This window comes from Perissodus microlepis, chromosome 13 (genome assembly GCF_051167445.1).
Source record: "Perissodus microlepis isolate ML-2025 ecotype Zambia chromosome 13, ASM5116744v1, whole genome shotgun sequence".
In the NCBI taxonomy this organism is placed as follows: Eukaryota; Metazoa; Chordata; class Actinopteri; order Cichliformes; family Cichlidae; genus Perissodus; species Perissodus microlepis.
Genome location: NC_140473.1, coordinates 20,470,935 through 20,498,328, shown reverse-complemented (window position 1 = coordinate 20,498,328; position 27,394 = coordinate 20,470,935). Strand labels below are relative to the sequence as shown.

The 27,394-nt window shown below is 38.5% G+C and overlaps 2 protein-coding genes across 2 annotated transcripts in view; both read left to right on the top strand.

The window, feature by feature from the left end:
* chrm3a (cholinergic receptor, muscarinic 3a) overlaps positions 1-24,847 on the top strand; it is a 76,162-nt gene extending 51,315 nt beyond the window's left edge. Inside the window, exon 3 of the mRNA XM_084948981.1 lies at positions 20,962-24,847. Within this exon, the coding sequence (XP_084805107.1) occupies positions 20,981-22,924 (1,944 nt within the window). The 5' untranslated portion in view covers positions 20,962-20,980 and the 3' untranslated portion in view covers positions 22,925-24,847. The remainder of the gene's footprint in view (positions 1-20,961) is intronic.
* Positions 24,848-26,589: 1,742 nt separating this feature from the next.
* fmn2a (formin 2a) overlaps positions 26,590-27,394 on the top strand; it is a 39,338-nt gene continuing 38,533 nt past the window's right edge. The window contains exon 1 of the mRNA XM_084948331.1: positions 26,590-27,107. The gene's annotated coding sequence lies outside the window, so the exon portion shown is untranslated. The remainder of the gene's footprint in view (positions 27,108-27,394) is intronic.

The window sequence follows — 27,394 nt, the reverse complement described above, 5'->3', positions numbered from 1 at the left end:
TTTTTGTTTTGGGCCAATCAGCAAATAGTACACACTGAACTATCACAGTGGCTATAGAACACAGTTTACCTGCATCAGCATTGTGGGATGCTGACATTAGTATTTAACTATTAAATAATCTTCAAGCAGCTGTCTGTGCACGTATTGAAATGTTCTTTTACAGTTTGTAAAATGTTATGTTGCCATTTGTACTTCTTTTGATAAGCAAAGGAGATGTTAGAATTGTATGTGATGTTCTTTCCACGTCAGTCGGAAGAGCAACACTATGACAATACTTACATATGGTGAACTGGGGCAAACACACAGACAAACATTTTCCTGTGTTTATCTAGCCGAACTCATTCGGTCGAGGTCACTGGATTACAACCTTTGGATCACCATCTGCTGAAATGAACGTGTAACATACAGTATAGAACTTGTTGTGCATTTTTTTTTTCACAAACTGGCCTTAAAGTATCTTGATTTAGTGCTAAAGTCATTTTGAATTAGCTTCTAGAAGAGAGCTGATGAAGATCATTTTCAATATTAAAAAAACAACAACATTATTTTGATTGTTATCGCAGAATTTTGACTTACTAACTCAAAATTTCAAGTTATTTTCGCAATTTCCTGTTAGTAAGTCGAATTAGTGAGTCAGAATTCTGAGATAATAGCCCAAGATTTTGACTTATGCTTCTATAGAAATCTGCTTGATTAACACTGTCTTCTCTTTCACTAAGTTATAGGTAATGAGTAGAGCTGAGGTCAGTCAAAGGTGAAGTGTGCTGAACAGCCCTGGAACTGTGGTCTACCGAGCATTTGTCTTACTTTGTTTTTATCATATAATTTTCGTCTTAAAGGAATGAATTCTGTTAAGATGATTTCATCACCGTCCCACGGAATTAGAATTAGTAGCCTTTTTCCATTATACAATCTATAATGAAAGTGCTGAGCAGCTAAACCTTCAGATGCAAAAACAAGGAACAAACACTACCATTTACACAATACTGTAAATACAGGATGTGCTAGAAAGACCTGCATCTCATGCCTTGGATATCTTTATGCTCTGTGATGGCAGGGAATCAAACCTGGCTCAGCTGCCTAGAATGACAGTTCACCACTATCCTAATACCACTATATTTATTTACTGTTTATCATTCATTACACTGGGGATTCAAACTCATAACATCACCATCACTTACCCTGGTAAACAAATTGGTGTGGCTTTGTGCAGATATACTTTTTAAACTTCAAATGCATTAAAGTGCACATAAATGAAGTGTCATTTATGTGCACATTAATAAATGCTTAGAAATAAGATATCTATAGTACAAATATAAAAGAGTTGAGGGTAAAGAATGTGTAGTTTATGGCTAAGATCATTTCGAGTGCTTTGAAACTAAAGCTACAGCGATTAAAGTGACCTTCTTAGTTCTTTGTGTGGACTCGAGTAAAGTCAGTCTGTGTCAAGACAGGAAATATCATTTGTACCAACCAGACACACAGTGTGATTGACATTTGGATACAGGGTTTTTTTTTTCTTGCAAACAAAAAGCACTCAATACATACTGAAATCCTGAAAGCAATCATTTTCGAGGTGTTGAATAGTGTTCAGTGTTTGCACAAATGGCATTTAAGATCATTCTTTTCTGACTGGGTCTCAGCTTGTAACCCAAACACTGTGCAGACGGCTTGTCATAATGGAGGAGGTGAGGGAGAGTCTTTAAGAATGTGATATGCAATATTAGACGGCTTGATGCTGCCCACAGCCAAACCGCGAACCCAATCACAAGAATCCACTATAGTAGCCTGTGTCTGATCAATGAAATCTCATCCAGCCTGGTCCCTTTGTCATTTAAGCCTCAGAGTAGCCCAGTGATATCTGTGCAACAAATCCCTAAACTACTGAAGGCAACAAAGAAATGAAGTGCCAGAGTCTGAGGAGCACAGGGAGACAGGAAAAGGGTGATTGAAGGATGAGCTAGAGTAAAGCTTTAAGAGGACTGAAGAAAGTGTACAATGAATATGTGCGAGAGGTGTGCGTTTTCTACTGAGCTATGGTGTTACCAACTGGATTTCCTTTAAAAGAAGCAGAGCACAGAGGATGACTAAACTTAGAAGAAGAACTGTAAGAAAAAAAGGAAAGAACCAAAGTCACTGGGATTATTCATTATTTGTTTTTATCATTGACGATTATTAAAGGACTTTTTCATTTTTTACTTTGTAAGCTGAGCCAACAGCTCGGTAGAAACCTGAAAATATTGTACTATAATAACAGATAATTTTCCAGCCACAGCTTAGTAAGTCAATATGAATGTTTTATTTGACATGTTTTACTACATTTCCAGTGTGACTGACATGTTTGTTCAAGCCGTGGACTATATATACTGTGCAGCGCAGGATCTAAACAAAAGTAAAGAGGAAGTGAAAGCCTTGGAAAAAAAAAAAAACTACTTGCCATCTTTTCATTAGTACTGGAAGATATGACAGCTTCAACACTGTTGAAGTCAATTTTCTCTAAGCACTGAACTGTTGCATGGTAACCCTCTAAGCAGGCATGAAGGAGGATGGCAAGCGAATAGCTGATGTGCAGTACTTCAGGAATGCTGTGCTAATTAAACAATAGATCAGTTTAATTTGTTAGGAATTGTTAGTGGTCATTATGTCAAGTAGTATGTGATTGACTAATATATTAAATCACAACTATTTGAGTTTATAGTATTTATTTTTAGTTGGATAAATATTAAAATTGCATTTTTGCCTGTTGAAATGGGTACAGATCCTTTTTCTGACTTACTGTTAGAGAATTTGTGCTTTTAAAGGTGTTCATTTCTGACAGCCAATTAAAATTGATAGCAAAGCTGATACACAGAAGTGGAGTCATATCTCAGCAAGACTTTGATATATTCAACCTACACTTTGTCAGATTATTGGACTCTTGTCCTTGGTAGAAATCTGTGCTTTCAGAATCCATATCAACAAAGTCTTGCACTATATGTACTTGGGGAAAAGGTAAGTTTAAAAACATGAAATAATAGTATCGATTATGATCAGCTTGCTCACTCTCAGGTAGAAAACGAGTAAGGAGATAAAAAAAAATTCCCCATCGACTTTAACTTGCGGTGCAACAGTACTGTATGTTATATATACATGTACTCAGCCAGTGTTAGTTTAAGTGTACACTGACATCAGTTTAGGTCATGCTCGACAACACGCAAAACATAATTTAAACTTCTAGTTTAAGTTTTCTATTTTTGTGACAAGGACTATAGCAGATGACCACCTAAAGGGTGAAGTAGTTCGACCTCTAATTACATAAAATCCTACAAGTCTACTGTGGGTTCCATCAACCCCTTAGTGTGTTCATATTTCAGTGGTAACTTTCACATCAGCTGTAATGCATCTTGCTCATGGGCTAATATAATGCCTGTATGATGGATGAGTCTTCATCCTCTGGGAACAAGAGAGTCTTTTATAGTACCACAATATTCTGGAAATAGTCCAAGAAAAGCTACACTACAAAATGCCTGATCTCTGCATTACAGTTCTTTGGAGCAGGCTTCTGTATGTGGAAAAAAATTATATAGCAGATTGAAGAGCAGCATCATAAATGTATCTCTCGCCGTTAACGTAATGAATTTAAGTTAATGGATCAAATGAGAAGTGATGCTTCATCTCCGAGGCGCCCCCAAAAAAGTTGTGAGCTAAAGCACACGTCGACACTCACACTAGAAGATTATTAATACTTCTAAGTTTGTCACATTTATACCTAACTTTCACTGCATTGCACATCTTTCCACTGATATGTCACTAATACTGTTTATGATTCATGTGAAATGATTCGTGCATAAACTTGACAATTTTTGTTGTTTCTCTGATTGCAGTTAACGAAATGAATTTGGTGTTTAAAATGATGCGAGCACCAGGCATGGCGGCATATCTTCAGTGCATAACATGAAAGCAGTTATCACGCAGCAATTTTTAAAAAAGGCATTCACAAGGAAAGTTAACTGTAAACTCGCAGACTGTGACTTGTATCCTTGCCAGTCAGTGGTGTATTTAGAGGTGACGGATTCACACATAAAACAGAGAAACACCAGAGGTGGTGGTTAATTGTCTCAGGCGTTCTTGTACTAAGTGTGCCTCTCTGAAGGCAGCTTCTGAGCATTTATTACTGTATGCTCACAACATGCAGAAATACAGGGATTTTGTTTAGAAAAAGGCATTCTGATTGCTTTTGTGGTTATTTCTCAGTAAGTTAGCACATACTTGGGTCATGCTGCTGTCTGAGCATGCTTAGCACCATCTGAATAATACCCAAAAAAGGTTACTTTTGAGAAACAAATTCCCTCCTGAGTGATAATTACATATTTCAGATGTTGCATGTCAAAATTCCCAACAATTTGAACAAAAAAAAAGGCACTTATCTTAAGTCTAATTATTATATGCATGCCTAAGTGAGGGAGAGATGTGAGAAAGTGTAAATAACGGCAGTATTGTCATTTCACACCAGCCTACGTTTCTTTTGTTGTCCACTAAGGCAAGCTGTCATCGTTCCCCTTTTGATTCCATGCAGTCTAGGGAGCTTTTTCTACTGCATTACTGTTTGACAAATTAATTAAGAAAATGGTGCTGATACATTAAAACTTAAGGATGCCAAATGCAGATTTTGACTTCAAATACTCTCTCTCGTCCACATAAAATGAAACCACAGTAGAAGGTACATTGTGTTCCTTGCACTCTTGAAATCCTGCCAGTTTGCTTGCTTACTAAAATTAAAGTGTCTTTGGTCATATCTCCACACCAGCATTGTCGTTGTATTATAGTGGTATAAAGTTTAATGTTTAATCTCCAAAATGCCAGTTTTATAACTTGGCAATATAAAGCAATACAGAACACACCGTCAAATAACTACAGCAAGTCTTATTGTGCATGTAAGCCACACAAGTATCGCCTTAACTAATAGTTGAGTTGTATGTAGAGTTCTTGCATATCAGCACAGACAGTTATAAGTATGTATTTTGCAGCATCTATTAGCTGCACACATACACACGGCTTAATGATACGGTTGGGCTCAAAAAAGCCGCTACTGACTAAAAACCTCTTGGGTTCAGAATAGACTGCATGCATACAGGTGGCAAATCAGAGCTTTACTTTCAATGTGGATGCAGCATGCGTCAGCCAGCAATATTGCATTTCCGAAATACCCTCATTCTGTCCACCCACAGAGACAGAAAGGGAGAGTTCTTCTTTAAAAGCATTCATTTGGTATTTTTGGTTAGGCTCTAAATTTAACTCCACCATAACAGTGAAAAGTAAATCTGCCAATTTGTTTAATGGAAAAAACAAAAGTAAATAGCACAGATGAAACATAGTAGACCTTCTCATTAGTGGAAAGTCATGACACGCTATGAATCATTCTCACCGAAATAATGAATAAAGAAACGCATTCTAAAAGAAACACACTATTCTGTGGTTGAAAACTTTCGCAATTTATGCAGATTTTTGTTTGGCCAAGGATAAAGTTTGTCCATGTGTAGAAGACAAGGCAAAAATAATAAAACTCCTTTTTTAAAGCAAAGACTTGAATGTTGACCCGGACCTACACGTTCTCTGGCAGCTCTTACAGTGAAAGTGTGCTTGCTTTTAGGTTACAGGATGAATCTTGAAACAAATTTACTGCTCAAGTGAGTAGGAGGTCAAATGGTCAGTGATGTAAGCTGAGCACAGGCCTCATTTGGCTTTACAAAACTGTTAGATCTTAAAATCAATTTGAAATTTCAGGGGAAGCTGTTGCAGGGAAGCTTGTCTTATTTTATGTGGTATTGCCTTTGGGCTGGCGGAGCTTGAGCAGCGAAAAAAGTGAGCAGCAATAATTCGTGCATGATGAAATAAAGGCACGGATTACTGCACAACAGAGCAGAAGAGTTTGTAGGTGAGAAAAAAAGCACCATTTATTTGCGAGGTATATTGTATCATCAAGTTTGAGCCGTGTTTACACAGTGTTGCCCTCGATAAACGAGGCATGAAAAGAGCAGCATTGTGTCACGTAGATAAACAAGTCAGTGGGCCAATATGCATCCATTACAATGACAGGTCCCGGATGTGGATTTAAATTGTGATTCCTGGTTTAACGTCTCTGTGTCCATAACAACCAAGCAATAAAGTGTACTGTTTTCTAACACCAAAGCTTTTATTGATGTTGCTGTACAGCAGTTCACTCACACAGCAGCATAATAGTTAATCAGCATAAAGGAACCTGTTTCAAGTTCGAACAGTTTAAAATCGACCTCAATCAAACGTTATTCTACCCAAGTTATTCTCCAAAAAATCACACTTTGACCCTCCCAATTTTTTTTGCGTGCGTGTGTGAACGAGATAAAAGTCTTCTTATTTGAGGTTTTTGTTTGCACGTGTAGCAGTTCACTGTGAGTTTTCAGTGTGAGTGAATGATTCTGGCCATTTTGGGACATGAAAGAAGAATAGATGAAGTAAGTCAGTGAAGCGTAGTATTTGTTCAGGCAGGACGTGTACTCCAACTCATGTGCACCCAGCAGCTGATCGTCAGCTGATCCAATGAACAATGCTAATGACGTTCATTGGTTCAAACAAAGGTGACTGTCAGCCGCTCATTCACAAATTATTCATTCACCCCTTCATTTTTGCAATTTCTTACTTTAACTTAATTATTAATTATATTATTAATTATTATTATTTATATAATTGCTTTAAATATTATTACCTTAAATGTTTGAATATCACAGTAGTTATCTGGCGTTTCTATTTGACTAATTATTCAAAAGATTCTGACTCAAAGCCATGCAGCAAGTTTGACGTCAGTTTACTGAGAAGACTACGTATGATGGATTCATCTCAGCTCCTGTGTGTCAACAAGTTGATGTTTAATGTAGGTGTTTTGCTAGTGTTTTCCCACATTCATTCATTGACCTGCATCTTCAGCAAGCCAAGACTTTATTACAGTTTTGTGCTTTCATTTGTAGAAGAATCATAGCCATATACTAAATTATTTAGAAATGCCTGCAGGAAATACATGTTGTAGATGACCCTTAAATCTAAAATTCATTAGATACATGTTGCTGTTTATGGATGACCACCAAGTCAGACTTATTTTTTGCAGAGTACAAACTTTTTCTAGCGCGCCTCATTCTAGAAATGGGAAACATTCATGCCCCAGATCCAACAATTCAATCATTAACACTGTATAAGGATGTGAGTTGAACGTTATAAAGTTTGATACGGTTGTCTAAGGTTGTCTATGCCCCACCTGCAGCAGCTCTGTGGCCCACTGGTGGGGCTTCCGTCACAGCTTGTGAAGCTCAACTACAAGATAACATAACAGAAAAACAGAAAGAGATATAGTGAATTATATCAGTCGAATCCAGGCCACTGTGGGATTTTCCTTCCTGCTGTATCTATCTGAGCTCCTGCTTTTTATATGTCTAACTTCTTCTCTCTGAGCCCTTCTGTCTTTCTAGTTTTCTCCCTCTAAACACTTATAATTGAAAAGCAGGAGATAAAGTTGTTAGCCTACAGGAAGAAATTCTGTACAGAGGATTAGATAATGAGAGAGAATGTACACCAGTGGGGCTCTTCTGATTGGTATGAGTATATATATTAAAGTTTAAGGCTAAAAAAGTGGCTACAACCTTTGTATCATAGTTCTCGGAAATTACCAAGACACTGGAGTGGTTATGGTGTTTATCTTCTGCCACTAACCAGAGCACTGAGTAATATACTTGCTCTCAGCACTGTTTAAATGAGTTTAAGGGCCTCTGAGCCTCATTCTTTGGGGTTGACATCTGCAAAGAGACACACAAGAGCCTAACGGTTGAGAAAAATGGTCCAGTTGATTAAAAAAGAGGCAGTTCAAAAGAGAAAACCCAGCAAACTTCATTATTGCTATTGCAGCAAGGAAGAGTTGAGTTAATATTATTGTATGGCTGCAAATATCAGAACATGTACTGGGAAAAAAAATGTGACTTCTTTCACAGGGGTAATAAACTAATTTAACAGAAATTTAAAACCCCCATTGTTCAGCAAGGTTTTCTGCAGAACATCAGCAGAGTTACTGATGTTTCTCTGATTTTAGTGCGTATTCTGATGAGTCCAGCAGCGGAGTATCAATAAACATTGTGATTTACACAGCAAGCACTCTGGCAAAGAGTATTTGGAATTTCACTGCAACACTGCAGGTGTAATGTCATCATGACAAATGACACTCCTCAAGTCATGCCTAATTTTTTGAAACATACCAGAGGGTTGCTGTTCGGAAAAAGGATGATTTGTTATGTCATTGCATGCACTGGTATAAGTGATTTTATACACAGTATCTTATCTAAGCCTTAAGATCTGGGTTTCTAGACAGTATTATAAAACACATGAAGACACCCGAAGAAGCAAAACGAGATCAGGAAAATATCTTCTCAGATATCATTTTATTATCGCCTGAGTATGATTTTTATGGCTCAGCCACTTACATAATATTGTGTTGTGGTCTGTCTTGTGTCTCACAGTGAGGGCTCCCACTCATATTAGCTGTGTTGTAAGTGCAAAAGGAGTCAAAGAGAGTCTTTTTCCTCTCAGCATGGCTCCATACAGTACTGGAGGCTTATGAGGATCTCATCACTCTCCATCCTCATAATGTTTCTGTCAGTATGCCGGATGGGAACTATTACATCCCACAGATCATCATTCACTAGATGCAGGGGCCCCCATAAATGCTAGCAGTGTTATTGTTCAAGATATTAGTCCATATGTCCATTACCACAGTGGTTTGCCTCATTATGCTAATTTCAGAATGTGTCTCATGTGCTACGTAGTTGGTTCTGAGAATCCGAGAAGACAAGAAGCCCTTGTTAAATTGATTATCCGACTCGAATATATTTGCTAGTCCATCACTGTTCGATCTCTGGCTTCTTTTTAAACCAACCCTATTGTTATACTTGCCACATAAAACTTTTGAATACACTATTTCACGTGTCTCCCTCTTGTTGTTGGATGTTTTCTGACAGACCAATAATAGGAAGCCTCAGTGGCAAAAGCCAGCTGTCTCTGTGGCCGGTCCATCTCTTGTCTGTCGCTATTAGCGTTCATGGTTCATTAGCCAGCAAGCACTCAATATAAAGCATAATTGTAGGCTATAATCTTTGTTGTGACACTTGGCCAATAGCACGCAGTGAGGATGTTTCAGAGTTAAAGCTCTCAAGGTGTCTCTGTCCTCAGTATGTGAGTTTATCATGTTATGGAACGACTGTAAACCTTGTATGGTGCTGTATTGTCTTTTTTGTCTTCCTTTCCCTTTTCTGACTAGAGATTGCACAGGGCCGCATACTTTTTTATCTAAATATAGTACAGTTTTATAACATTGACTAGTGCGTCTATAATAGATATGTGGCTTAGGACTGACGTTGCAACAGAAGCACTCTTGTTTATTTCTTTATGGTGATTTCATGTTCAGTTTTTGTTCCTTTTTTTTTTTTGCTTTACTGCACAGTTGCAGTCTGTGCTTATCTGGCCCATGCAGCCATCTATTACTTCTCTTGTGTCTCGTGTGACATCTTAGGCTGACTGCTTTGCAGAACTTACCAAGGACAGCTTTTTCTGCGATCATCTTCCAGGCCGCTGCTTTTAAATTTCCTTGCTTGTTTATGAATGTGTGTCTAACAGCTTCACATTTCAATTATTTATAATTTACATGGATATGCCTCTAATGCTTTTTTACACTAGCTAGAGTGAATTTGCACTTGTTTCATGTGCACCCACAACTTAAGAGGGACTTTGTATAGAATCCTCCACTGTCTAAAACTTTATTTTTTCATTTCATATACACATATACATTCATCTCACCTATTTATTTTTTTTCTTTGACATTAAATGATGAATTTACGTAATACCTTTGTTTCTTCTTATCAGACACTCAAAAGAGCTTTAGACAACCCACCATATTCACACATTCAAGCACACATTCATATAACCCTGTCAATGCACATTCACACAATGATGAGAAATCAGGGGCTGAAGGAGGTGATCAAACTTCTGATTGTGGAAGTGGAAGGTTAGTTACAGTATGCTGAAAAGTAAATGGACTACATTTATACTGTCTTTTCAAAAGACATACTGTGGACACAGACACATACTTTCTTTATAAGTGTATTTTGTCGTAAGTCCTTTCCTTACACATGGCTGCTATTGGGCCAACTTGGGGTTCATCATCTTGCCCACCTTGGAGATTGAATAGGGATGAACCACAGATCTTCAGATTCTCACACTCAAATGACTGCCAATTAATTTCTTTAACTGATCAAAGAATCTCTATGTGTGTGTCTGTCCTTTGCATATATCGATAAGTGTTCATCCAATGTCCTGAAAGCAAATTGTGTGGTTTTCATATTTTGGATAGAGGTTGTTTTCTCTTCCCGGTCTTTTGAGTGTTTCTCCTATTTGACTGCTGTTCTCCATTTTGTGAGTGTGGGGAAGAATGACTAACAGATACAGTGAAGCAGAGAAGCAACAACAACCAAAAAAACAAAACACTTTTCATTTGCAGTGCTATCTTTGCGAGGGCATTTATTGACACAGTGCATTCCATCCATAGCTAAACCTTAACTATGTAAACTAAGTGCTTAACCTTAAACCTTACCTAAACCTTAATGTTAACCTTGACACCAAGCTATGGTATGTAAATACAATCTCAATGATGGATTTCTTGCATGAGACACGTTTAGGGGCATCTGTAAATTGTAGGGAAAAAACCCCAACCAAATGTACAAAACTACCCATGATGCTTGTGTGTATTTATTTGAGGGTTTTTTGTGTTTGTTTGTTTTTTTTGTTTTTTTTAATCAAGTCTGTCTCTCCAGATATACACATCGTGTTTGGTTTCATCTGCAAGTGGTTAACAAAGAAATGGGCTTTTGATACTGAGAGACAGCTGAGACCACTGTGACTTCCCTAGAGAATTTAAGGAATCAAATTTAAAAGCTATTTCAGGCACCAGTGCCAGGTACAGTCATGTCACTTGGGTTGATATTATTGAATGAAATAGGATACACCCACTGTCAAGTGTGTGGAAAGAAACAGGCAGAGAGGGCGGGAAGGGGTGAGGAGGATGGGTCTGCAATGTTTAAGTGAATGAGGCAGAGGAGCAACAGAGACATGAGATTGTGTGCGTGTGTGCCTGTATGTATGTGTGTGTGTGTGTGTCCACATCCCTGTGAGTGTTCATGTTTGTAATACGTTTAGTGCTTTGTTAACTGTCTGTGTAAGCCTGTCTACATCCGCCAGCAGAAGTGTTTGTACTGTATTATAACCAGTCCTGTCAGCAGCACACCTCTTTGTGCCGATACAGTACTTGGATCATTTTCAAGATATCCTTGTAATCACCTTGTTGACTCAGTGGCCCCTCAAGTGTTTGAGCATTGCCAACTGACAATGCTTGTGTTTGTATGCCTATAAGTAATTTGGTGAAAGTGAAACACAGTAAGTGATAGAGTCAACGGTTCTTTTGGTGTGCTTCTGTCATGCACGCATGTCTGCAAAGAAAGAGTGCAGATCCGTGAGTTTTGTGTGGCGTAACAAGATGCATGCAGTGCACCCTCCTTCCAAAGGCTTGCATGTGTCTGTAACAGCACTTGCACTACTTCCTCCTTTAAGCCATATACTTAACGGACATAATTATTTAATCCCATGTTGGGTTTTTTTCAACTGAAAAAGGTGATGGGTCTCTATCATCTGACATCCAGCCACCCTGAATTGGGAGCTGTCTTTTGTTCTGCCTCTGCCGCATAATATCCCACTTCTTTCCAACTTGCACTCGCTAGGAGGTGTGACTACTTAACATCTCCTTGCACATTGCAAGGCCCTTTCACCTCCCTTCCTCCCCTTCTTGTACCCCTGCACAACCCAAAATTTCTGCCTTCAGCATTTAAAGACCCCTCTCCTCCTGCTAAAGCATGTTTACATAGAGGAGAGTGTGTGCTTTTTCTCCCTCTCTGTCTCTTTCAAGTGCCTGTTCAATAGGCAGATGGTTGCACTTCCTTTTAAGGAGTGTTCGCAATAGCCTATTAGTTACATGTGTATAGCATCTGTGTAGGGTTGCACTGAAGTGCAGGCTTGAGGTGTGAGGCAGTGGGTCAGGCTTGGTATTAGCCTTGCAAAAAAACAAAGCGAGGTACTTCATAGTTTAGATTGCGGGAATTGTTAGGAGCTAGCTGTCACTGTGGCAAATTTAATGCACAAGCAATTTTTTTTCCAGTGTCCCACTCCAAAATCTTCCATAAAACTCACCCCAATTTCAGTGACGGTATCTTTACTTTTGTTTTTAAAACACACAAAAGGTATGCTTTGGCTCTCATCCAGTTTTAGATTTATGACAACAATGAAAGAAAGGTTAACTTACAGCATTCCCCCTGCAGTCATCCTGAAGCCCTTTGGTTTGACATATTCCTGAGCCGTTCTTCTACTGTCTGTAGTTTGCCTTTCTACTTATTTCCTGCCTCTTGCTTTCACATACACACATACTACACAAGCATGTCCAAGTGTCTAAGAGTGCCATGTCTAAAGAGTTCCAGCAGCTTGTTACAGAGGCTGTCAAAAAGCAACAGAGACCCACCGCAGAGGTGAGTATGTGTGTGAAATCCCATGAGCCTGTAGCACAGGTCAGGAGCATAACAACATCCAGCCTCTCTTTCCATGTGGAGATTTTTCTCCTCACACAGATACTCTCATACAACAGCCGAGGAATATAACAACAAAAATGACTTCCTTCATTTATTTAATGCATTCAGTAAGACTGCATATCCAAACAGTTTTGGCTTTTGCAATTTTGTAACCATTAGTTTCTTAAAAGGACAAAATCGACTGTGTGGTTGCTATCTAGAACAACACCTTTATTTTCAGTACTTTCTAATCCTGTCTCTGTCAAAAGGATATTTTCACTAATTAGTGCCCTCTGAAACTTACAAATCAGTAAAAGAAATCACTCCTTTTTAAACTGGCTTTAGTAAAAGTTTGGGTGGTTTGATCACAAAAATGACAGATAAGGGAAATATCATAATTTCTAGTGAAGTTCGTATTGAGGCAGTTTCCTTATTACTTCTGCATATTTGCACAATATAAAATGTAAAGCATCAAGAACATACTGTATGTAGCCTGTCTTTTTTGATTGACACCACCCACAGGTTCTCACTGGTTCCTCAAGGAACAAGTAGCCCACGGATCTTCTTATCAGTCAGACTTTCTAAGCCATGTTTAACACTGAGTGATTGATTTTTCAACCAGCCCCAACTGGTCCCCAACTGGTGGTGCTGATGGCCACACCTCTGTGAACCTGGTTGTGTCAGAGGTTTCTTTCTGTTAAAAGGGAGTTTTTCCTTTCCACTGTCGCTAAAGTGCTTGCTCATACAGCATCATTGGATTTTTAGGGGTTTCCCAGGGGTTTTTGTTGGGTCTTTACTTTAATATATAAACCGTCTTGAGGCAGTTGTTGTTGTGATTTGACACTATATAAATAAGATTGAATTGAATATCCTGTTATAATGGCACTATGCATAACCACTCACACGATTATTTCACTTCCTCACGTTGTTATTTTATCAGGATAAGCTCCTGTCAAACTGCAATCTGTTTATGGCTTGTGGTGCCAGTGTAAGCAGAACTCAGACACTGTTGTGCAGTAATCTGGATTTCGGCAAAAAAAACCAACAACAACAAAAAAACACCTCAATAAAAGCAGATCTCCTGGCTGCCCACAGTCATAAAGGAGAATAAACAAGGTTAGGGCAGAACAATTATGCTGAGCTGCTTCCTGGTGTTAGGAAACTGACAGGATTTCTTCAGTTGTACAGACACTCCTGGTTTTCTGTTATGCAGTCAGGAGTTTACACTGATAACATTAGCATTCACATTTTTCACTTGAAGAGCAAGATTTGCACTTAATGACTAAAATGCTTAGACTTCTGCTAATGTACAAAAAATTATTCAATTAAAAATTCTCTTCCTTCTGTGGGCTGGGCTACATGCTGGAAAATGTGCAATATAACTAGACTCAAGAGTGCTTTGCTCAGCTAGAAACTGATGTACTCTGGTGCTTTTTAGCTACGATCAGGAGTTTTAGGATAACAAAGTGGTCCTACGCATGGAAATGCTTGTCTGGTGCGCTGACACTTTGGTCCAGACTGAAACATAGATCACCTTTAAGTGGTTTGCCATTAAAGTTTCTACAAATGTGCAAATGGCTGCACAAAGACATTTTGCAAATATTATATGATTTTTTTAAACACATAAAAATATAAAGACAATACATCCAAAGGTGAAATAATTTGATGGAAAACATTTAAAAAAAACTTGAAGCAGAGACCTGTTAACTCTTCTTTTGATAGCACAGTTGTAGTTTTAGGGCAAAATGTTGCTTACTTTATCTTAGATACCTGTTAGTCAAAGAAAGCATGAAACATTTATACATACATGGTTTGACATTATCTTACTGAAAAATGTGATGCTTTTCCTGCAAAATAGGTATTTGCTCCAAAACGTAAATGTACACAACATCTATAAATTGAAAAAGGGTCTATACAAAATTTAACATTGTCAGACCACTTGGCAGTATTTCACCTTTTTTAGATCTATCTTAAATGAGCCTGAGCTTAGAGAAAGGTTCTTTGTGTATTTCTCCTTACATGGTAGAGGTTGAACCTGCATTTATTAAACTAATGAAGTGTTTTCACAAACTGGGATTTTTAGAAGCTTCACTGAGCCCATGCATGCCCACAATATGATGTCCAGATATGTCTCCCAAAGTAAAATGTAGCACATGTAACCTAAATAACTGATACTTTTGAAAGGGTCTGGTAATCCACTGCAATAAACTCTACATTCATTTTCATCCTTTTTAATTTATCTTATCTCCCCTGCACATTCTCTAATGTTTGCTACTCGGGTGCAAGGAATCTCTCACATGTGATAAGGAATGAATGGCTGGCCGCTTATGAGAGGGATATTTCTTGTCGTAAAAGATTTACAGTATAAACAGTGTTTCTTGTCACGTGCCTCCAATAAATTACAGAAACATTTGTGAAATCGAGCGTGTCCTTATCTGAGTCACAGCTCCTGAGAAAAGGCACACAGCGCTGGCAGAGTGTCTGACACTCTCATAGTAAATAATGTGCATGATATTATTAAATCCAGAAACACATATTTGCTTTAAAAAACAGCTGGAGGGATCAACATGTCTGAGATACTTAAAAGATATTAGCAGCCTAGAAGCTGGGAGGCTTTGTCAGTCAGCAGTTTCATATATCTTAACAAACAAAGCACACAGAAGCAGTAGGAAATATTCGCTGATGCTGAGGTCAATAAAAGGTAACTGCATTTTCTTTTGTCACTAAATCCTTGTCAACAGATTCACTGAGATGTACAGATTTAAAGCACTTAAAGTAATTTTTTTTTTAGGTGAGAGTATTGTGAGAAGTCTCCAGACTACAGCTCCAAGGTATCACAAGGTGAAGGTGGTGTGTCATGGTGAAGGAAAAACCATGCCCGATTAAAATCAGGTAGAGTAGAACCTGTGGAGGAGGACATGTAATTTGTTGCTGAAACTGTACCTGTCCACAGGTACATACAGTTCGAAGCTATTTAACAGATTAAAGATATGCCAGATTAAAAATCTGTGAACTTCAGAGTTGACTTGAGAGTATTGCTCATGGACTCCCAGCAAGTCTGTTTGTTGCCAAGGAGGCACTAAATGCTTCTTTTTGTCAGCAGTGAGTACTTGACAGATGGCCTTGCGCTGTTTCTCAACCCTAGCCACCATCTTCTGGCAGCAACCCCCTGCTCTCCAGCTTGTGATGGCTTTAGCTCATCCTGTGCCACCACAACATCCCTTTTCAGGAGGAACAAGGCCAGTTTCCACTGTTGTTCCACGCCAAAAAACAATTATATATAAATAAAATAATACAATTATATTGTTATTTTCTATTTAGCTTAGTACAGTTACTCAATTTAACAGGAAACATGCCATTTACTATCACAAAAACATTCTGTGTGATTTATTAGTGTCTGTTATGTCTGAATGTATTAAATTAAGTTTTTTACATCAAGCCTTGGCTTAATACTTTTCATGAACAACTGTGCTATTGAGCTTTGTTTGAAATTATAATTAATAGAGGACTGTCTTTCTTAAAAACTAAGAAAGTAAATGCTTCCCCTATAATGTCGTTGGAAAATTGGGTGTTTATGTCAGAGTGCCTCTGATGTTTCACCATATCTGAGGTGGTGAAGAATAACAGACTTGTGCTTTGTATACAGCAAAAGTAACTTTATGTGTGGAAAAAAATGCTTCAGGTCCACTTTTAGAGATATATGGAGCACTCATATTTAATTGTGCTGAATGGCACAATATCCTTGCAGAGGTGAGCGTATTCCCAAGTTATCTGATTACTACTTGGGTTACCAAAAGTCAGAGCCTTTTGTGGGTTGTATGACTCATACTGTAAATGTTGTTCACAATATCTCCAAGGAAACCTATTGATCTCTATAGGTATGTAAGACAATTACATGTTTCCCATATGTGGTAGTGACTGTGAGCATCTCAGTGTGACTCATCAAGCTGAGATTTGGTCTACACATGCACAGTAGAGCAAACTATAGACCATAGTAACTACAGACTGCATAGTAGAGCTAACATTTTTTTTGTCAATGCCAAAACATTTATAATTTTGGCATATGTTTGAGATGCTCCTTTCTTTAATCCTAATTTTAGGAAATGGAGCTGTGGCTTGTTATTGTTAGGTGAAGCAATATCAAGTGTAAAATATTATATTTGGGTGACAATATTCTAGTCTTTATTCACAAGTTTACTGCACCATATACGATAGTTAAAATTCACAGAGCAGTTAGTTTTTGGACACTACTTACCATCATGTTCTCGTTAAAAATATCTCACAATCCCATTTTGTGGGACAGCACAATTTTCTTTTAATGATTTAGGAATTGTTCTCAAAATGAAACAGCCTCATGAGATTTAATTGAAGTTGTGGCTTTTAGTACATGGTTAATGTGTCTCTGCAGTGGTGGCAGTGATGTCTCGCAGCAACAAGGTTTTGGGTTTGAACCTGCTGGCTTGCTGCTGCCTTTCTGTGTGGACTTTTCATGTTCTCCTTGTGCCTGTGTCAGGTCCCTCCAGGTACCCCCACTCCCAACACTCACACACTTAGTCCAAACACATGTGTCTTAGGTTACCTTGTGATCCAGATTGTCTATAGGTTCAAATGTGTGTATGTGTGTGTGTGGTTGTCTGTCTCTCTATGCTTGTCCTGTGATAGACTGGCAGCCAGTCCAGGGTATACCCTTTCTCATCTCCAGTGAGAGCCTCCCTACAGCCATGAATTTGGACAAGCGGTTAAGATAATTGATGAATACTGTATCTGTGTTTGAAGTTCTGAGTCGCTCTTGATGTCTGCCTTCTTGCCACAAGGCAGAAATCTGCAAACTATATGACAATGCAGTGCTGCCCAGCCAGTGATTGTTATCACAAAACTATTGGTTACAGCTGTCAGGCTGGCTGAATATGTATGCATTTTTACTGTAGTGGCTCTGTTAAAATTGAAATGTGTGACAGCTTGAGTAATCTTGGTTTTCTTTGCCAGTGTCTCTTTTATTTTGAAGAAGAGGTTGTGTCTAGTTCTGCTTTGTTTGTCAGTATTTTCTTTCCATTTTGTGTGTGTGTGTGTTCAAGTTATTAAAGTTAAAAATCTAGGCACTTCTAGGACCAGAGTGACCAAAATTCAAATTACAGCAGCTTTAACCTTCATTAAAAGTGCTTGTCAGTGTGACTCATCCTTGATGGAAATAGTTTTTGGCCATATCACTACTATGCTAAAAATAGTAAGCTGAAATGGCCATATATTAGTCATCCAATCATTTAGATGGATTCTTGGACCCAACTTGGATTGCTGTCAAACCCTGCTGGGACAAATGCCTGAAAATGTCAGGGAACAAGTTGTGTTGCACCTCAGTAAACGAGTATCGATCTTGCTTTGTACCTGAAGCTATCACACCTACGTGCCCTGGAGTCAAACTTAAGACATAGGGCTTAATGTTGACTTGGAGAAAACAAAACAAATACAGTATAATGGCTTCTCTAGAATGGCAGCTGTTGGCAGAGTTTTAGCCCACCTATGTTGGAAAAGGATACTGTCGTCTGGCTCATACATTTTTCATTTGAAAAGGGGTGATTATATTTTTTTGAGAGGAAAACAAACATAAAAACCACTCTCACTTATTTTGCTCCCAGCAGAATGCAGATGTAAATTTGTGGTAAATAACTAATGCAATCGGAGGCAACAACAAAACATAATTGTTCCGTTCATAATTATGTTTGTTGTGTAAGACAATTGCCTGATATCAGACAGAATTATCATCTGAACATTGGTTTATTGTTGCACAGGAAAGCTGAGTATTAATGAACACACAATACTCTCTCTCTCTCTCCGATATACATATATATATATATATATATGTATATATATATATATATATACTGTACACATCTATGCTGTATAATTGACTGCATATCCAATTAGATAACCATAAATTCCTCCTATTAGTGTCATTGAAGGATTTTGTACACTGTTGTGTCAGTGTGACGAAGGGCTTGCAGACCCATCAGTCCCAACACTGATTTATTGTGTAACTCTCAAAAAGAGACAGAGACAGGTACAGCAATTCTGACATTTGGCCTGTTCCCATAGGATCCAGCCTTTTCTCTCTTCCTATGTCTGCATTACACCAAACAGTATACTATTTATTTATCTGAGTAATAATGCTGATTTTGTTTAAGTATTGTGTCCAGATATTGATATTTTTTAAAAAGAAAGTGAACAATGTGTATATATAATGACATAGAAATTTAGACAATATATTGCTGTGATCGCCAAACAAACACATTTTGCACTGGTAAGTAAAGTTAAATGTTATTTGTTTTTCATTAGTAACACATTGCATACATGCCCAGTACAATTTAATTTGTAAAATATTAAAAGTTTGCCAACTCTTAGAAAGTTTTTTTTTTCCCTCAAAGGCATTGTTGTTTTTGTATTTGGCTGCTTTTGCTTTTCATATAGCCTGCTGTAATTTATTACATTGCTAAATTTAATATGTGAATCTGTGCATACTGCAAATTTCTATGCAAATATGGTGCACACGATGCCTTTCGGTGAAAATTATATGCTCTGCACTGTCACGTAAAGCGTATATGAGTGAAACATGAAGGCATTCTATCCATGGATGAGCATGGATGAAGTGATGCGTGTCCACAGCTTTCTGATAATAGTAGTAGCAGTGTGCGGCTCTCGGTGTCACAAATGGCTATGAGACACTGTTGGCTACTGGGGTTCTTTAACAGCTCTGTGGGAGGTCTGAGATTCTGTGTAGGCACAGGTACAGCACTCGGCTTCAAATACCTTTCCCTGTGGGATGAATACTGTGTGCACGATTGTCACTTTAAACATTATACAACTGCTATATTCGTGCTTATATATTTGTGTACATAGTGTCTATAGGCATGTGGATTTGGTGGTAAGGGGTAATATGTTTTTCCTTGTTGAAACATTGTTGTAAATGTCAGCAGAAGAACACTACTCCCATGGCTTTCACAATAAAAAGCAAGCGGGGGTAATGTGCGGCACTCTGTATAATCACAGCTGTGTACTGAGTATTGATTACTACACTTGTCAGGCAACAAAAAGCTGCAGTTTTCATATGTGCTATTTGATCTTTGTATCATCAGACACATGTGTAAACTATGTGAATCCCTAGCTGTAAGTCCAAACTGATTTGCCAGTAATTTAAAAAGCATGCATTTAAATCCATTCACCCCAGCAGTTGTGCGTTATTGCTCAGCGAAACTCGAAGAGAATAGAACGTGCTGGTTTAGAAATTGGAGGTCTTCATCTCGTTATCCAATTATCAGTAACTGCTTTGACAAAAACAGCAGGATCTTTCATTTAATGTTTGCCCTTTTATTGTAAAGTCATCTTGAATTGAACTAAAAAAAGTGCATATTCACATATTGTTTGTGACTACGGCGGTATTAGCTCTTCTGGTGCTCTTTTCTCCATGTTTCACCATTAGGTTTTGTCTGTCGATAGCTTTATCTGTCTAGGATCTATCTTTTCTTTCTTAGAGGGCTTTTGGAAGACCAGATCAATGCTGATGTCTAATTAGCGAGCAGGAAAGAAAATCGCTGCTCAGACAGGGAAAAAGTGCCTGAATATCTCCTAAAGTTCATTCCTCCTGCTTTATTCAAACCCCTACTTGTTATAACTTTTACCAGACTTTGACTCAATAAATATAAAACTGCCATCATCACAAAACTGTTTCACTTTGTAGACTAGCGACATATACGAGTGTTAAATTTTGAATGTAACCACTGTGCTAACTCCATTTATGGTCTGTAAGCAGAAAACCATCAGGTACAAGGGTCTAATGTGATGTAGTGTTTAGTTTTAACACAGGCATCCTTATAGACTAGGCAACAACGTGAAAATGCATTACCTGTGTTTAAGTTAAATATATCTGCAATTTTATTGGGTCTCATAAGAAACAGCTCTGATTGCACTCTTACTATCATTGTTGACCATCTACCTATGTTAATTCAGCATCAAGGTATAATTTGATATGTATTGCTTGTAGCATTTAAAGTGTACACAAAGATTGTGTGCAAATAAAATTAAGGGTGACTGTTTTAAAGGAAACATCCAAACATCTTTGCCTATCCAAACACCCAGTTTCGTAGAATGGGTTTGTAGCCTCACCTAGTGGATATGAATAGGAATATCAGCTACCTTCTCAAATTTTATTCTTTCTGCCACTCTTTTCTTTTACACTTCTCTATTTTCCCTTTTGTGCCCCTTTTTCCTCCTCTCTATGTCCCTTCCTACCTCCCTTTACTATCTTTCTCTTTAGAATATGCCAGAACATAACAATGAGCTCCAACAGCACAGATCCTGGTCTTTTCCTGACTGCCAGCACTCTACCACCATTGGCTGCAGCCTACTCACAGTCCAATGCACCCTATCAAGGAGGAACTGGAGGAACGCCCGTGGTTTATCATGCTATGGATGATAATTCCTCTTCTATCAGCAAGCTCTTAAACTCCACATTAGAACCCCAAAATGGGACTGCAACAGTAGCCCCTGATCCCTTGGGTGGCCACGCTGTGTGGCAGGTTGTCCTCATTGTCTTATTGACTGGCATGCTGTCACTGGTCACGGTCATTGGGAACATCCTGGTAGTAGTATCCTTCAAGGTTAATCGCCAACTAAAGACAGTCAACAACTATTTCCTGTTGAGCTTAGCTGTGGCTGACCTCATCATAGGGGTCATCTCCATGAACCTCTACACAGCTTATCTTGTGATGGGCTACTGGGCCATGGGCAACTGGGCATGCGACTTGTGGCTGGCTATAGACTACGTGGCAAGCAATGCATCTGTTATGAACCTACTGGTCATCAGCTTTGACCGCTACTTTTCAATTACTAGGCCTTTGACCTACCGGGCCAAACGGACCACAAGGCGAGCTGGGATCATGATAGGCTTAGCCTGGTTTGTTTCTCTTGTCCTGTGGGCTCCGGCCATTCTGCTATGGCAGTTTCTTGAGGGTAAAAGGACAGTGCCCTCAGGGGAATGCTACATTCAGTTCCTTTCACAGCCTATTATAACCTTCTGCACAGCCATGGCAGCATTCTACCTACCTGTGACAATAATGAGTGTTCTCTACTGGCGCATTTACAAGGAGACCCAGAATCGTTCAAAAGAGCTAGCTGGGTTGCAGGGCTCGGGTGGAATAGGAGCAAGAGGTGTAAACGGTGGGGGCGAAAGAGCCCGTTTTGTCCATCAGACAGGAAGTTCTAGAAGCTGCAGCAGTTATGAGTTGACCAGGCTCTCTAGGAGAAAGAGCACATGTCGGGAACTGGTAGGCCGCTTCCACTGCTGGCCCGGTGTTCGCTCTTGGAGACCTGGTAGTATGCGACAGGGAGATGGTGATCCAGATCAGAGTAGCAGTGACAGCTGGAACAACAATGATGCTGCAGTCTCTTTGGACCAGTCTGGGTCTTCAGAAGATGAGGACTGTGGAGGTAGAGATATGATTCCACAAAGTCATGCTATTTTCTCCATTGTTCTTAGCCTTCCTGGCATAAAAGCTGCTGTTAACTCCCAGCTAACCTCATGTGAGGATCTGGATGGAGCCTCAGAGGAGGATCCCCTTAGAGCAGCGGAGTATAATCGAGACAGTCTTTCATCAGTAGCTCCAAACACAATAGCCACTGTTACTCCAGAAGGGCAAAACAGTTCAGAAAATAGCTACCACCAACGCTTCTGCTCACGCAAGATTCAATCATTGTCTTCCATCCAGGCTACTTCTAACCATAGGTCTCTGGATGGTACCCCAGTAACCACTACCACTGCCTCTGACAGTACTACTACCAGCACAACCACCAAGTCCCCCTCAGGTCCAATGTCCTTCAAGGAGGCAGCTCTGGCAAAGCGTTTCGCTGCCCGAGCCCGGACTCAGATCACCAAAAGGAAGCGGATGTCCTTGGTAAAAGAGAAGAAGGCAGCTCAAACTCTCAGTGCCATCCTCTTTGCATTCATCATCACATGGACACCTTACAACATCATGGTGCTCATCAATGCTTTCTGTAAAACTTGCATCCCAGAAACTCTGTGGGCAGTAGGTTACTGGCTATGCTACGTCAACAGCACAGTCAACCCCATGTGTTACGCCCTGTGCAACAAGACTTTTCGTACAACATTTAAGATGATACTGTTGTGCCGCTGGGACCAGAAAAAAAGGAGGAAGCAGCAGTTTCAGCAAAGGCATTCTTCAGTGGTCTTTCACAGGAGAATTCCCAGGGAGTCTACGTAAAGGACAGAAAGTTAAGATTTCTGCTTGTAACAGAAATGAAAAATGTAACACAGAAAGAAGAGAAAGAAACATCCATTTAATTGTTTCTGTGGAGTTTCTTTATCTAGAGATCTTTAATGTTTTATTCTGCTATGTCAAACACAGCAACCCGATGTGGTGGTTTTGCAGTATGTGTTTGTGTTGGTGCATCCATTAAGCAAAGCCGTATATGTGTGTGAAGGTTTGTGTAAGGTGAGGTTCAGACATGAAGGTTGTGACTGTCCTTGAAGAACTTTTTATCATTTCATGCAAGTACAGCAGCAAGAAAGTGAAGTGAGTGGACAATACTCGAAAAGGGCTTAAAAGACAAATTGCAGGAGAAATACTGAAGTGCAATTGATGCAAATAGAGAGGATGTTGTCACAGAGTTGGGGATTACACTTTTCTGATCATTTCTCTCTGTGGGTAGTTTGCTCTGTAACATTCAGAGTGGTTTTGCATTTTAAATAAAACTATATATATATATTAAAAAAATGTTCACAGGCTTCTACATTTTATTAATTTGCCCAGCCATCTTTTTGACTGGTATGCAGTTTTATTAAAAGTTCGGCACATTGCGTTTCTACATGTGCTCCTTTGTCAGTGTCTTTAATGAAATATAAAAAGTTCTTAAATTTTGTCCATACAGTCGACAGAAAACTGTTATTTTTGTGATTTTGGTTTTTGGTTTTCTAGAGATTTTGAGCCAGTCTGAAAATGATCCTTTTGATGAACTGAGTTGTGAATATTTTGTGTGGCACCACAGTCAGTGAACTGCTGTTGTGTTCAATGTGATTGTTGTGGTTTGTATGGTGGAGATAATAAGTACAATGGTTGTGTTTTATGTACTTGCAATTTTCTGTCAAGTAATGATTATACAGTAATTATATTCCGTTTGTGTACATTTGGATATTTCTGAATATGATACACAAAGATTGCACACACACAGACACACTCACACGCAAATATGTCCATTTGTTTAAAAAAGTGTGTTTTGATCTTACGTTATCTTTTGAATTTCCACAAAATTTCACATCTAACAACTCTTTTGTAAAAGGATGGCAATCTTTGATATAGTGGAACAATGGCGACCTCTAGTGGTGTACAAAAAGATCTGTTGCTCAGGCTGTTAACAGTTTAACTTCCACACTGCAGTATCAAAATCTGAAATATAGCGATACAGATATAGATTGATTTTAATTCAATCTAAAAAAAATTATCTAAATTTTAAATGAAAACAGGTGACAAATTCAAGAAAAACTACACTGAGGTGTTTAGATTCACTTGTACTTAAGAGGGAAGTTTCAATGCAGAGCAGTATAAAGTTGTTCTGAATACAAATAATAATAATTTTATTATGGTCGGCAGAAAAAATGTGCTAGAACAACTAGCATACAAATTAATGGCTAGATCGTACTATATTGGAAATGATGACATGACTTTGGCTTATTTGCTGTATGCAAAGAAATGTTTAAAAAAAATCCTGTACCTGCCATCGGTGAATATTTCATTAGTTTTCAGCACAATGCTATAATACAGAAAGCTACTTTTGGTTGCTCCCTTATTCACAAGGGGTCACCACAAGGGGTGGCTCTTTGTATTTGATCTGGCAGATTTTTATGCTGAATGCCCTTCCTGATGCAGCCCCTGAGGAATTTGTATCTTCTCCCAGAAACAAACTGGGGATCTTTTGCTTATTAGTGTAAACCACTACAGTATGGAGCCACGGTACAGTGTCAGAATACATTCTTCATCGATAAATGAGGGGTTTTTTGTACTGTATTGGGAATGTAAACTGCCAACATTGTGAACACAACAGTTTGTTACATTTTAAGTATGCCAATCATACTCATATTTTAAGCCAATAAAAAAAAACAAAAAAAACTTTTGTCTATAATTACTTTATTTGTTTTGATTTTTTGTCTTTTTGCCACTGTGTAATTTAGGGTATTTCACCTTTGTTACATAGAATAGTTTCACTTAAAATGAATAATTTTTGAGTGTTCATATTTAACACATGTTCAATAATGCAGTTTCTTAACATCCAACCAGATCAGTTTAAAGCAATAGATAATGTGGGTTGCATGAATTTATCCATGATATTCTGTAATCAGAGCTAAAAAATAAAAAATACAGTTACAATATAATTGGTGCTATAATATGTCTGTGAAGGTTCTCAGTCATCCAGGTCATCGTAGTCAAAGGAGCTTGCAAAGAAAAGCGTCTGGACTTCTTTAAGTTACTTGAAGACGTTTCACCTCTCATCCGAGAAGCTTCTTCAGTTCTAAGGTCAAATGGTGGAGAGTCCCAGATATAAACCTAGTGGGAGTATCCCCCCACAGAGGGACAAAAGGACCCCCTGATGATCCTCTAATCGCCTGAGCCAAGGTGTGAAACTGGGTGTGGGTCCCAATCAGCCAGAGTTTCGGGTGTGTTCATTGTGAAACCTGGCCCCACCTTATCATGCGAATTCCTGAGGTCAGATGGCCCAGGATGTGAGTGGGCGTTAAGGCGTCTGGGAAGGGATCTCAAAACTGGATTATAGATGGCAGAGAGTTGGTGTCGTAAACCCCCGCCTCTGTTCAAAGATGGTCGCTCACAGTGGACATAGATGGCTTCTTTCACTCCTCTTTCAAACCATCTGTCCTCTCTGTCCAAAATGTGAACATTGGCATCCTCGAAAGAGTGTCCTTAAGAACTGTGCAATGCTGCCATGTCATGCCAACCTGGTAGTTGAAAATATCCAGTTTATTTTTTTCCTTTTTAACCAACAAAATTTCCACAAGATGTAGAGCACTGCCTTACCAATGAACAGTGATTTTGTTGTATTTTTCCCAACAAATGTTGCTACAATCTGTATGCTATCATGTCTAAGTATTTGAACATTTTGTTTTTATATGGCCACTGTCATTTGTTTAGGTTGATTAGGTTTATACCTTGCTATTTTAAACTTCAGATGACCTTAAATAAAATGTTTTGTAGTATTCCTCAATACTTAAAAATGTCCAGAAAACTGAATAAAACAGCTACTCTCAATGAGGAAGTGGATGGCATAACCCTCGGCTGCCTGTTTAGTGGAGGAAGGGACTTAAACGACAAGCAAGATGGAATGTGAGTACCTCCCTGGATATGTAGTCAAGCTAAAGTGGCACTGCTCAGAAAGGTTTGGTTACTAATCCCAACAAGTATGACCAAAAGTGAAAGTTCAAAGAAGCAGACAGTGTTTAGAGAGTCAGTGACAATTCCTGGTATTACTCTTGAACCCTGCACAAAGTTTGTAGCATAGAATGAAGAAATACTGTTATATAACTTTTTTTTTTTTTTTGCTCCAACTTGTAAGTAAAACTGCATCAAATCAATAATTTCTTTTCTTTTTTAGAAGTAACATTTTGACAGCTGTACATCCCTACAGACATGGCACTGAGTTAACTTTTGTAGGAACTATCTGGCACATTTTTGGCTTTCTGTGGATCTGATGCAAAAGTGCAATATGTGTGTTCATTTATCTTTCGAGGCAGAATTATACACAGTGATTTTGAGAGTTTTATTGCTCTACCAACCCTAGAAAATGTATTTATATTATTCTGTATTTAGCTCTAATCTTCCAGTTTTTTAAAACTCAATTATAATATTAATTATTTGTTATCATAGGAAACATGTTGTCTCAGTTAGGATTGAGGTCACTGACCTGTCTGGTAACAGCTTATCTAGGGAGAAAACAGCTGAAGCTCATTTGCTAAATGAGGGCATGGACTTAAAAGTGGCACCACAATGCATCAGCCAAGACTAACAGCTACTGATCGACTCAACTGAATGTGTGTTTTTGTTCTAATTTTCCATTAAAATGGAGTCTTGTATTGCTGTCTGAAATGAAGTTGAGATTAGCATTGAGTGTCTAACTTCAGATAGAAATTTATTTTAATATAATAGTGTTATTTAACTGTTACATAGCTGTGTGTGTTCCCATCATGAGTCCTGATGAAGTTAGTAAGGAGAGTCTCCACAGAGCTAATGAGAGATGGCCACAGTGACTAGACATGTGATGAGGAAAATACAGACTTCATGTGACCCATGGCTAAGGAGCGGCTCATAGAAGAAGACAAACACCCATTTGTGTTGTTTTCTTCAGTCAGTACTAAACCACCGAGGAGAATCCACCAGTCAGGCAAGTATGACATCTTTCATATTTGAAAATCTTTATAAAGAAGTCATAGCATTTATCTTGTTTTTTCATTTTACACTGTTTCATTTTGCCTAAACGGAATGTTGTAAGTTGAAACTTTGTTGTAATTTTTATCTTTTATGGTTAGAAAAGTGATCTTTATAATTGGTGCTAGAAGGATAAATGTTAAATTTACTACACATAGAGGTTAATCAGTCTTCAGGCATGTGTCGATACAAGCTAATGAACAAACAAGAAGAATCCATTTGGAAATAAAAATGTGGACACAA